This window comes from Centruroides sculpturatus, unplaced genomic scaffold, assembly GCF_000671375.1.
Source record: "Centruroides sculpturatus isolate CEXI.00-Female unplaced genomic scaffold, Cexi_2.0 scaffold28, whole genome shotgun sequence".
NCBI classification, from domain to species: domain Eukaryota; kingdom Metazoa; phylum Arthropoda; class Arachnida; order Scorpiones; family Buthidae; genus Centruroides; species Centruroides sculpturatus.
Window position 1 is genome coordinate 1,234,413 of NW_019384448.1, and position 13,777 is coordinate 1,248,189.

Genomic DNA, 13,777 nt, shown 5'->3' on the forward strand with positions numbered 1-13,777 from the left:
GTGCATTCTAGCACCAATGAGACACCTTACTATTTAGTGTATGGGAGAGATCCCGTGTTTCCATTCGATGTGGTCACCGAACCTAGCCGACCTAGTTACGATGTTAGTGAGAACTATGCGAGTGAACTGAGGTCGAGGTTAGCTTTAGCGCATAGATTAGCGCAGGAACATGCGGAGAAAGCAGCGCAGGACAGGAAGGTGTACCATGATCGCAAAAATAAACCCCATAAGTTTTTACTAGGCGACCGAGTATTTGTGACGGAAGTAGTAGTCCCTACAGGGTTAAAAAGGAAGTTAGCACCTAGATGGCAGGGACCGTATAGGATAATAGCGGAGACCAGTCCAGTCGACTTTGTCGTCCAATATATCCTTACGGGAAAGAAGTTACACACACATGCAAATAGAATGAAACCTGCTGTCACGCGAATGGAATTTGAATCCTTCGCCGCCGACGAGATTAGTCGGGAGACAGAGAAATCCGAAAACTCAGTCCCAGCACTACAAACACCCGAAATAATAGACCCCTGGGATGAATTCATCCTAAATTCGATACAACCTGATCAGGCAGAGTCAGCGGAAACTGTAGAAATTAGTCAGCACGCGACCACTACACAACCGTCGCACAGATATGCATTAAGGAGTCAGGGACCCGCAGACGAATATCCTTGGGTACTACCCAAAACGCATAGACACGGGCAAACGGTGGAACCTCTTCACTGAAACACGGAAGGAGGAGGCGCGTCAACGTCCCATAATCATGTTCAGGAGCGCTTGCCGCCGCCTACGCCCGTCGGGCTATTTACTCAATGTAAATGGTGAGCTCTTCTGAGGGGAGAGGTCACCATACGAAAAAAAAAAGATATATTTTTGTAAACAGAATTGTCGTGAGACGGATTCATATTTGTAAATATTCTTCTTGTGGATCCTGAATGTTCAGAGAAGGAAACGAGTTTGTTAAATGCCAAATGAAAAAAAAAAAAAAAAAAAACAATGAAGTGGTTTCTGTTGTAAATTTTAAGTTCTTCAATTGAAATCGCATTCTCATTTTCTATTGCCAATTCATTCACCTATATCTTGCTATAATAAATAACATTTATTTTTAATATTTGATTTTTCCAAAGAGAACAACGAAAAAATTCGAGTTGATACTATGGAAACAGGAAATTACTTCTGCCTCTATTGGGAACAACTCAACCTTGTTGCCTGTTCCTGAAAGAAAATAATCATTTCCTGTATTCAGTAAATAGAGATGCTACATGAAAAATTTGTTTCAGCAGGATGCAGGCCGATATTAATTTTAATTAATAGAACAATGTCAGAAATTAGGTCGCGCTTTAAGATTTTAAATATGTTTGTTTAATTTTAGATTAAAACTTTGTTGTATATTCGAATAGTATATAAATTAATAAAAGTTAGTTAATATTATTTTTATGATTATAATTTTATTATATAATTAAAGGTAAATAAACTTTATATCTTATCATCACTTTGAGGCATCCAACTTTAATTCTTAAACTAAATTAATATATGTTATATTGTTGTAACTTGTATCATATCTGGGTCATAGATCATGCCAGTCAGTATTATTTCACAATCTGTCTGAATATAATATATATATCATCACAAAGCAATTGTAAATGTTGTCACTGATACAGGAATGTGATCAAGTCGGTCATCTGTAAAAACTCATAAAATATTACAAAATGTAGCATTAAGTTTATAGATTATTAAGATTTATTTTATACCACCTAAAGCAGCATTCGAAAATTTTCTTTCCTTAATTTAGCTAAAATTTCGGAAGATTCTAACGTTTTTTAAAATAATTCTTCAAAAATATTACATTGTTTTTCTAATTTCAATGGTTAAATAATCTTTTTCCCAATATATGCCTGAAGAATAAAGTGAATTACAACGAAACATTAATTTTAATTTTGAAAAATTACCTGGAAAAACTCTACTTTATTTAATTACATTATTATTATTTTTTTTTTTTGTTTGCTTTCACTCAGCAAGCATGCGCAACTTCTCGATAGTTTTATGTTGCATAAAAGGGAATAAATCCTGTTTAAACTGGCATTTTTCCCAAATATCTAAAATGGAAGCAAAATCTCACGAGGTGAGAAATTTCTAGCTGTAATTTAAACTTTTATAGAATTATTACAGAATTAAACAAATATGTTTCTTAATTTATTTAGTCTATATGATATAATATTACATTAGAAACTAATTTGCGTCATACCAAGAGGCAAAAAAATATTGAATATGCATACATATCTTCTGTGAATAAGTTAAATGTTTTAATTAATATTAATTCTTATGTAAATTATTATTTTTACGAACCACTTTTTTTAAGACTGAAACTTAAAATTTTTGTTATTATTTATTGTAAACGTTTTTTTTTTCTTTTCTCTTTCCTTTTATCCTCATAATTTTACGACCTTAAAATTAAATAATGCTTATTCATAATCGTTTCTTATATATATTTTACATTATAGTTGTTTATTATGTTACTGTTGCTGATAATTAGCGACTTTTCTAAAGCTGTTTATAAAGCTAATGACGAAAAGACCAACAGTCAGAATTCCAAAAATTTACCCGTTTATCATTCACCCGGATTGAAGAAATATTTTGAAGTGGATCGAACTAGAGAGATGTTTCAGAATTTTGCTGAATTCAAACTACAATGCAGAATGTTGATGGGTGTGAAAGTTTGCGAATAAACACTGTACTGAAATATTATTATTAAAACATTATTATTAATGTTTGTATTTTCAAGAAAATACAATTATATGATATTATTGTTGTATTTTATATATATAAGATTTGTTGTGTAAAATTTGAATTTTTTATTAAAGGAATTTTGTTATCATTATTATTTATTTTAAATATTTTTTGAAAATAATCAACTCAATATAAAATCTAATTGTGTCTTCTGTTACAACGCGAATTTATTCNAGTTTCATAAAAAATTTTTTTTGGTTAAAATCTTTCTATAAAATCATTCCAAAATATTACGTAAGATAGGGAAGGGGAAGTGGGATCAAAGAAAATATTATGGTTTCTTACACGGGTGGGTGCGTGGGAGGTCTAGAATGGCCGAAATCGCCCTTACGTAATTTATGGACGGCCCCTTAGCAAATTAAAAATAGAGAACAAAACAAGTTACTGTTATTATTATCAGGGCCGTGCGGTAGATTTTCTAAGTATGATGCAAGTCTTCGAAATGCCGCCCCTTATATAAATTATTAGTCTTATATAGGCTATAATTGTTATTATTTGGTGTATCTTACCAGGACCGTACGGTAGATTTTCTAAGTATGATGCAAGTCTTTGAAATTCTACCCCTTAAATGTTTTTTATGCCGCCCCCCTCACGGTGCCGCCTGATGCGTCCGCATCTCTGCATCATAGCACGGCACGGCCCTGATTATTATTATCAAATATACAAATTTTGTCTAAAATTATTTTAAAATTTATATACGATTCATGCCGGTATTTGATAAATGCGATAAAATTCTATACCGTTGGTAACTTTTACAACTGTAAGTGAAAATTTTAAGTATGTAGGCTTAATATCTAAAAATTTGATTTCCAATGACATTATAAAGTCTATAAAATTGGCATCAAAATGAATTAAGTGTTATGACAGCGCATCACTCACAATGGATGTCAGTTTTTGTTCATTACGGATGGACCAAATCTAAAATAATACAATTACGTATATAGAATTTTAAAGACCAGAAACCTGATATCTGCTTTGTGGCGTTGGAAAAATCATTTATCGTTTAGGATGACTTTACTTTTCTATGATATTAGCCTACACGTTCTCAGGATAGACCTATAACAAATGATTTTACTAATTCTTGTTTATAATGAGTAATAATTATAAAATTTCGCTTATCTGGAATCTTCACGAAAGATGATAAAAGTTATTAATTAAAAAATTAAATAGTTCGAAAAGAGTTTTAAAATAATTATAATGAAAAACAAAATACAAAAACGTCATTCATAATTAAAGAGTTGCTACAATAGATAGTTACATACCGATTTCCTAAAATAATAAAACGAAATTATTGAGTTAAAAGAATTTATTTATGATGATAAAATTTTAGATATAATTACTATTGATAGTAGGAAAGCATAGAATTTTTAAAAGACTATTGTTTTTTATAACATGGTTTATTAATTTATACAATACAGCTATAACCTATTTAATAACATAATACATTAGAGTATGGAGAACTGACGTGTACAAAATAAATTGAATACAATATACTGTTTAATTTAAAGATTTAATTATTTCCGAATGAGAGGGAATAGATCTGCCAAAACTCCCCTTGATTGATAATTATCAAAAATGATAAAAAAAAAAAAAAAAAAAAAAAAACAATGAAGTGGTTTCTGTTGTAAATTTTAAGTTCTTCAATTGAAATCGCATTCTCATTTTCTATTGCCAATTCATTCACCTATATCTTGCTATAATAAATAACATTTATTTTTAATATTTGATTTTTCCAAAGAGAACAACGAAAAAATTCGAGTTGATACTATGGAAACAGGAAATTACTTCTGCCTCTATTGGGAACAACTCAACCTTGTTGCCTGTTCCTGAAAGAAAATAATCATTTCCTGTATTCAGTAAATAGAGATGCTACATGAAAAATTTGTTTCAGCAGGATGCAGGCCGATATTAATTTTAATTAATAGAACAATGTCAGAAATTAGGTCGCGCTTTAAGATTTTAAATATGTTTGTTTAATTTTAGATTAAAACTTTGTTGTATTTTATATATATAAGATTTGTTGTGTAAAATTTGAATTTTTTATTAAAGGAATTTTGTTATCATTATTATTTATTTTAAATATTTTTTGAAAATAATCAACTCAATATAAAATCTAATTGTGTCTTCTGTTACAACGCGAATTTATTCATACGCATTAGATAAATAGGAGACTAAATCGCCGAAATGCGAAATAGTGTTCTCTTGTAGGGCGTTTTTACGAAATGACTCTGCTTCGAGCTACCGAATAACATCAAGTAAAAATGAAAAATGTCACCCAGCTGAACATAGTGACCTGCCTGGAATGTATAAAACGTTTATATGCAGCTAATGTTGTGAAGTCGGAGTAGAAATTGAATTTTATTATTGGTAAAATGTGTGTGTGAAAAATAGTTTTTAATTAGTATCTAAAGAATTTGATTCTTACTATAAATTTCAGTACGACTTTTTATAAAGAAAATTTTAGATAAAATATTCAGATACCTAGCGGAATCTTTCTTATAAAAGGAATCTTAGTATGACATTTTAAAAAAGGAAATGGTCGGAGTCGTAGTCGGAATATTTACTGACTCCACCACGTTGCATACAGCTCATCTCTATCCGACTTACCTTTCTCTCTTATCCTTTATTCGTGTGCATTGCTGTACAAGTATATATCGTGCTATTCTCCCACGTTTGGATACTTTTCTATTGATAAAAATATTGAGGGTAAATGTAAGACCAAACACATCATGGAATAATTCAGGAATAAGTTTAAAAAATAAAATTCAAATATAATTTTAAAATATTTTAATATATGTTATGATATGTTTAAAAGTGTTAGAAGGCCGAACCTTACGGCATAGCCTTTGAAAAGGAAGGATGAAAAGTTTTAGAGGAAATGAGAAGAGGGAAGTAAAGTAAGGAATGATAGGAAAGTGTGAAGTGGGAACCATGGCGCCATCGCGTTCCATTTATTGAGTATACTTTAGTTACAACACATGGGACATAGTCCACAGATAACAGTATGGTCAAAATATATACAGAAAATAAGCCCGCACATGGTACTGCCTCTAGGGAGACAGGGAACGCGAGCAATTGACAGCTATGCACGTGGGCAACCGACACAAGCTGCTGAAAATACCAACCCGGAATGTGCTGGAGTACAAAAGCACAAAGTTACACACGAAAGAAAAAAATAAAAATAAATAAATAAATAAAATATAAATAAATAAATAAATAAATAATAATAATAATAAACACGAAAAGTCCCCTGACAGCCAACTCGGCCAGGTTACAATGGGGAGCAACAACGCAAAGAACCCCAGATGGCCAACTCGGCCATAATACAGGGGTATACAACACAACACAAGAGTCCCCTGATGGCCAACATGGCCAGGACCCAGTGGGAGTGGTAACAAGACTGGAATCCCCAAATAGCCAGTTCGGCCAGGTTACAATGGGTGTTCCGAGTGATGCTGACAGCTAGGACGCCCAGAAAATCCTAGAACGAAGGTACCGTGACCCCGGTGCCCATGATGAAATTCTTTAAAGCGTTTAATGTCTGCTTACTCATGAAAAAGTCTTTTGGAGCACAGGGCCAATGGAGGCTACACCTGTACAAAGTCTCGGTGAGGGTCTTTCTTAGTGTCTTAAACTTGGGGCACCTGAAGATTATGTGGTGGGGATCTTCGTCTTCCCCCGAACCACAGTCACATATTCCGTCTCCTTTGTGGAAAAATCTTCTTAAGTAGACACGGAAGTTCCCATGCCCCGTAAGGATTTGGGATAGGTGGAAATCGGGGGTGAAGTAGTCCATCCTTTGTCTACTTGCAATGTCAGGCAGGAAATCATGGGTAGTTCTTCCTGTAGATTCGCTGTTCCATCTGGCTTGCCAGTCCGAAATAGTAAGTTTTTTAAGTTTCTCATGAAGCCAACAGCTGGGAAGCTCTCCAAACACTGGTTCCGTTGATGATCGTGCCGCCTTCTTTGCAAGAAGGTCGGCCCTCTCATTTCCCCGAATGCCAGAGTGGCCCCTAACCCACGTAAAAGAAACTGTAAGACCTTTCACAGATAGGCACTGGAGAAGTGTTACTGTTCGTGCAATGATGTTCAGTTTTGTGTTCAATTTGTGGACTTGCAGTAAGGCTGTCTTGCTGTCACTAAGAATTTCCACATAAGTTTTATTTTTATCGTTAAAATGAGTGTTTACGTACTGGAGAGCCTTGAGTATTGCAAGGCTCTCGGCTTGGTTGACTGTACAATGTCCTTCTAGTTTTCCACTCATCTGCCAAATGTTTCGTTCATTTGGTCCAATGATAACCACAGAACACCCTACGCCCTCTGGTGTCTTTGACCCATCCGTAAAGATTTTGAACGGTGGTTGATTTTCTTGGGTAGCGATGTGGATATTGTATATAGGATGCTGGTTGCAGGCAGGGTGTAGTTTGTAGTACTTGTGGGTGTAGTCCATTTTGTGTTTAATGATATACTCGGCTATGTTTTTAATACTTATAGGAAGGTCAATTTCTTTAAGGAGGCCACTAGGATTTCTACTAAGGTGAAACTTCCAGTATGTTTCCAGGATTTTGAGGTCTAAGGGAGGTAAGTTTGCCAGTACCTGGAGTGCGTTGGTAGGTGCTGTTAGTGGTCGGTGATGAAATAGATTGATATGTGCGTAACGACTAATGATATAGCTGTGCAGTTTATTAATTAATATAACGCCTAAGCATATATGTTAGGTGTTTTTCATCAGAAAACTTAAAAGTGCAAGAAACAGGTGATGGAGGATTCATCCATTGAACAAGAGAAAAATTAATCTGTGGAAATTCCATAACCACTACGATTGTTTCTTCTTATAAATTACGTAAAAAGCATAAAAATTTGGAGTTTGTAAACGTTTAAAGTGTGCAAACTCCAAGCTTTATTTATGCTAATGTCTCATGATTAAGTTTACGGTTTCACTTACATAACTCATTGTGAATGGTTGCATTATATAATATAGGTACAGTACAACGTTTTGTTTATGCTTAATTTTCATTGTGAATAGACTTTTATTCGGATACCGTTAATCTTAAAGCAAAACTTACACTATTGTTTTAATTGTTAACCGGAACCGAAGGAAATTTAAATAAAGAGATGCGCACGGACGTTATTAATTTAAATATGAATATTTAAATTAATTTTCATATACAGATACTTACTGTACATATTAATTAGAAATTCCAAATTAGAGAAATTCCGTTAAATTAATTTTATTTTAATTTGCAAATTTATTTTATGACGGCACTAAAATATAACTTCGCACAAAGGCGCGGCTTGATTTGAATAAAAGTAAAAAGTAAAATAAATATAAATCAAATATTTGAATGGATTTTTTACCCCTGCCAATTATATGAAACTGTCATAAAACATACCAGAGGTTCTCATGGGTTGGATTAGGTTAACACTTTTAAGCCAATGCTGGCTTCTCACTAAAAGTTTCTTCTGTATCTCTTGTTTAAATGAATAATCTTTAGTATCTAACAGTACACAAACCGTTAATTCCCACATTAAACTTTAATTTTGTTACTTTTTTGGATAATTAAGTATGATTTACTATTCCATTGAAATTTTAAATTAAAATATTATTTTATTTCTGTTAAAATTTAATTTAATTAATGTAATTTGATACTGACGTTAACAATGTATCATTCCTATAACTCGTTACAACTATTTATTTCGAGTTGCGAACCCAAATATCTTTATCCTCATTCCAATCAAGTTTTACAAGAAAATATTTTATAAATACATTAAATAAATATAAATTTAGAACCCAGTATCGCTTCGGATAGCTACAATCAAGTATAAACGACCTAGAAAATGGGAGAATAGACCTATGTATCACATGCCAATAACCAGTTTTCCTTCTGGAGCAGGATCAACATCCAAGGTCTTTGGATATATTTCGGGTTTTTTTTCATTCGAAAAATCGCTATAAAAGAAGAAATTTTGTAGGAGTAAAGTACAATTCACCAATAAATCATAGCATAATGTTCACTAAGGCAAGTATCCCCATGCAATGGTGTCTTTGGATACGTGGATTAGCCACCTCGTGAAGTACCTTTAGTAGTTAATCTTTGGTAATTTTTTTGTTGCAGGTAGCTGTACTCTTCGCTATTGTCGCCGCCGTGTCTGCAGGAATCGTTCCTGGAGCAGTTGTAGGAGGTCATAGTGTCAGTTCTCGCAAACAAGACGTAAGTAGAGGATCCAAACAGAATGAATCCTCTGGAATTGCTCCGGAATTTAGCTCATGCTCATGCGCATTGCTTCATTCTAGGATTTCGGAAACTACGCCTTTAATTACCAGATTGTCAATGGAGTGGGTGCCACCAATGGACGCAGCGAAGTCGGTGACGGCTGGGGCAACAAGAGGGGCTCTTACGTCATCGGTGACATTGACGGACGTGCCAGAAGAGTGGAATACGTAGCCGATGCCGCCGGATTCAGAGCAATAGTCAAAACTAACGAACCAGGAACCGCTTTGAGCGCCCCAGCAGCCGCCGCCGTCGCATCCCCCTACACTGGACCCATTTCTGGAAGTCCAGCTGTCGTCGCTCACGTACCAGTCGCCCCCGTAGCGGCGGTGGCAACCCCCGTAGCCGCCGTAGGATACAAGGGTGTTGTTGGAGCTCCCTTTGGTGCATACGGTGCCCCAGTAACTGCTTTGGGCTATAAAGGCATCATTGGCTAAATCTGTAAATTACATAATTTATTTTCTTTTATAAATTACATGGATCGCTGGAATCCAAGGCTGTTTCAATGTTACTATGAATGATAATCGAAATAAAATTTAATATATTTATCACACGTTTATCGAGTTTATTGGTATTGATCGTTGAGGCTATTATTGAAAGGCCCACCAGTGGCCAAGCGGTTCCGTTACCTGAACACTGGGAATTCTGTCGTTTTTCGGGTTTTCTCTACGTCTGTAACACCTGAATAGGGGTCAGTTACCCTTAAAAAGATTTTCCGGAAGGCATCCTCCTAGTAAGATCGCCCAAGTATTGCATTGCCATAACTATACAAACTATCATTGAAGTGTCAATATTTCATTTTCATTGTATTTAAAGAATCGTGGTGACATTTCGTTCATTGCTTCGAACATATAAAAAAAAGTGGAAAACACAAAACCATGCTATTAAATTTTGATCATCAGAAATCAATTAGTCTATTTTTTGCAGGGTGATAATGATTTATGGGTGGCTTCTTTATATACATATGAAACATTTTATACTTACATCATTAATGCAAAATTGTTGTTATTAGTTAACGGATTAATCAGATATTGAATTATCCCTATATAGAACTATATAAAATAAAAAAGCTTGTCTGTATTTTTCCTATAAACTTCTAAACCGGGGGCGGCGAACCTATGGCACGTGTACCCAAAGTGGTAGGTAAGGAGAAATCATCTGGTACAACGTATCATATGATTTCGATTTATCATCTGTCTTTTTCAATCATCCTTTCGGTTTATTACCCTGTCATCCTTTTTTCAATCTGGTTTATTAGATTTATTCTAATTATTCTAATTCATATTTTAATTTTTTTAAATATGGTAAAACTTGGGAACGCATTCACATTTTTAAAGCTAAATATGCTTACTATATGACACTCGTGCTCAAAAAGTTTAACATAAGGCCCAAACAAAGGCTCCTCCATCTCCAGAACAATAACATTCGATAATGTGGGCAGGATTATAACTGATATGTGTACTTGTGAATTCCTTAAATTCTGGACATGAGTGTATATTTGAATATTGAATTTATTAAAATATCAAATTTTGAAATTTATAAATATTTAATAAAATATCGTCAAAATATATATTACTTAAATTTCCATTTTGTAATTTTGTTTATGTCTACGTTTTTGAAATATAAAGAAATTAGATTTTTAATAAAACGCTTCATTCGTGATAGTTTTACAATTGGCACCAATAAAACGAGAAAAATAAAAATAACTTCTTAATATCAATTTATTATTTAAAGTTAGTAAATAATAATAAATAGCCGAGCGTTTACGAAAAGAATATTTAGTTTGTGGAATAGTTTGAAAAATAATATGAGAAAACGAATTTATTATTTTATATACACTATATAACTTAAGTAAATGTTAAAGTTTAATTTGCAAAATATTTAGTTACTCCTTATCCATTCTTTGCTATGCAGAAATATTATCTGATTAGCTTTTTTACTATATCATTTGGCCAGTATTATGTTACGTTTTAATTAATAAAAAACTATAACTTTTGATTAGTAATATATTCATGCGATGTTATAGTAGTAGGCTACAGTATATTCATACATATTCATATGCAGTGTATTCATATAGCCTAATATTTTTTTTTCTTCATTGAAGGGACGAAAAGGATCTTTATTATGCATTCATTGGGTGATTGAGTAGACATTAAATGGCTCAGTACTAAATAAAACGAGGAACTTCTGGAACCCCACACACATACAAGCGTCATTTTACATTTCTACATATTGTCATTCCCCATTGAGAATGCCTCCAGTTATATTAGGATTTTACGTATTTAATTCCCGAACACTGTGTCTTTTAATTACGCAAATAACACGATATTTTAATAACAAAGTAGTCTAATAATTTAACGTATTCTGCTTCGACGACTGAAAATTGAAATCTATTCCTGCAGCTTTATAAAATCCAGGATAGTTTATTTTTTAATTTTCCAAAATATATTGTATTAAACCAAATATTCGAAGTTTTCTTGAGTATATATTAAAAAATTATAAAGAAAACTCTCGTAATATTGTTAAAAAACCTTTAAGTTACATATTCTAAATACACTAACAGATGAAAATATTTCTCAAATTAGTTAACGGATGGCGCTGCTTTACACGCCGGTTTGCGGTGATGCAAAGTATTGTGGGATCCGGAGTGCCATCTTTTTTTCTCTTATCGTTTTGCTCCGGGAAGGGAGCTTTACCTGAATGAATGAATGCAAAAAGTTCAACCACAGTTGGACAGACCACCAATACGAGACATTCTTTGATAGACACCAACAGAGAATGTTACAGTCCATTCAGGTAAATGTAACTTATACGCGTGCGAAAGTATCCGATGTTTACTGTCGCGACTCTATCCGATTGAATATCTATAGAATTATAAATTAAGATAATTTTTTTAAGTCATTTTATGTTATTGTCTTTATTTTCGTAAACAAGAAATCTTCCTGCACATTCTTCTTAACGGTATGTTGAAACGATTTATTTCTATACTCAAATAATTGTTCTTCATAAACCATTTTACAAGCATCGTTTCTGATGATTGAGTGTTTTTGGATGAAGATCCACCAATTGATTATAGTAATGGGCTGGGTTTTTAATGACCACAAATACTGTGTATTGGCAATTGGCCAATAAAATAAAATAGAGCTTTTTTGTGTTGGATAAAATCTGATATAAATATCTACATTGTAATTTGTGTGTAAAAAATGATCAACTAAAATGCATCATGTTATCCTTTGAGTTTCATTCTTTTCATTTTGTTTATTTTGTGAATAAACAAAATATCAATATATAAAACATTTATTATTACATGACATTTCCTAGAAAGGAAAAGGGAGAGTTTGATATAATTGTGTTACTTAGAATATTTAGAAAGAAGAAAAGAAAATTCTATGTTTTAAATAGACTATTATTTCTTTATTTGCCTTGAATGGATTTTTGAATCTTCAATATTCTTAACATATTTATTTATTTTTTAATCGTATTAATGAGTAAAATATTTTTAAACTATTAAATATATTGTATGTAAACCTTTTTTTTGTTTAAATCTTTAAATATATTGATGATATCCCACTTCCATTATAATTATTTCTTCCAGAAAGTATTGCTAGATAGGAGATTAATATGAAAATGTTATTTTTAGCAGACATTATCAGACATTATCAGACAGGAAGAAGTTAATGACATTTTATTACATAGATATATAGGTTTAATTAGTTAATTGTACCATACATTAATTTAACTAATTTTTAAAATATTTCAAATGTTTTGAACTATTTTAATATACAAAATATAAAAGTTTTTTTATTTTAATATATGTATTACTACTGATATCAGTCATTATTAGATATATAATCCAATAATCATTTGTTATATTCTAACAAATATTTTTTCTTCTATTAAAACTTTCATGTAAATTATATGCTTTATATTCTACAAAGCTTATTCTAATTAAAATGCTTATATATTCTAATTAAAATGCTTATATAAGCATTTTGATGTTTTGAGAGAAATATGTAATTAGTTTTTAGTGTCCATTATACTGTGTTAAGTATTGATAAATCTGATTCTTCATAATATAGAGATATAAATTGAAAACTTTAAATTTCATTTGATGTAGTAGGCATAGATTGAATATAAAATTTGTTTTATCATATAAATCTCTTAAGTAAGGATAGTAGTCAAATAAATGCTATTGTTTTATTGATTGTTTTGATAAATGTACAGACTTTAAATAAGAATAGCTTTTAAATAAAAATATGAAAGTTGGAAAACCAAATAATTGAGTTTGCAATAAGAAGTTTTTGGTTCTTTTGTTAATAATAAAAACTTAAGGTATTATGTAATGTTAGAATTTATATCTAAAAATATCAGAAGTTAATTGGAGGATTAACAGAAGGAAAATTTTTGATAAATCAAATTTGTTGATTTCTTTAAAATAAAAAAATATATGAATATCAATAAAATATTGCATACATATTAAAAATTGAAATTTAACTATGAAAAACAAACTTTATTTGAAAATAAACATTGTTATTGAGATTTAAAAAATTTATTGTAACCTATTTTAACTGATAATGTTTTAGTAAGAAAGTGATAATCTGATATAATACACTATAAATATGAAGCTACAAACTCACCATTAGATAATCTGATAACACATCATTAGTTTTAATTTAACACTAACTTTGACTTTCTAATTAATTTTAATGCTAACTAATGTCCTT

The 13,777-nt window shown here is 31.8% G+C and overlaps 1 protein-coding gene across 2 annotated transcripts; it reads left to right on the forward strand.

The window, feature by feature from the left end:
* Positions 1 to 7,232: 7,232 nt before the first annotated feature.
* On the forward strand, positions 7,233 to 9,543 carry LOC111620500 (adult-specific rigid cuticular protein 15.7-like). 2 transcript variants are annotated; one of them, XM_023362422.1, is made up of 4 exons: positions 7,233 to 7,362; positions 8,570 to 8,801; positions 8,898 to 8,993; positions 9,077 to 9,543. In XM_023362422.1, exons 2-4 carry the CDS (start codon positions 8,790 to 8,792, stop codon positions 9,488 to 9,490), a joined length of 522 nt encoding a protein of 173 aa, XP_023218190.1. In that variant the 5' UTR covers positions 7,233 to 7,362; positions 8,570 to 8,789; the 3' UTR covers positions 9,491 to 9,543. The 2 variants fall into 2 exon arrangements, with proteins under 2 accessions (XP_023218190.1, XP_023218189.1); XM_023362421.1 differs by lacking the exon at positions 7,233 to 7,362 and having other exon boundaries at positions 8,437 to 8,801.
* Positions 9,544 to 13,777: the final 4,234 nt, after the last annotated feature.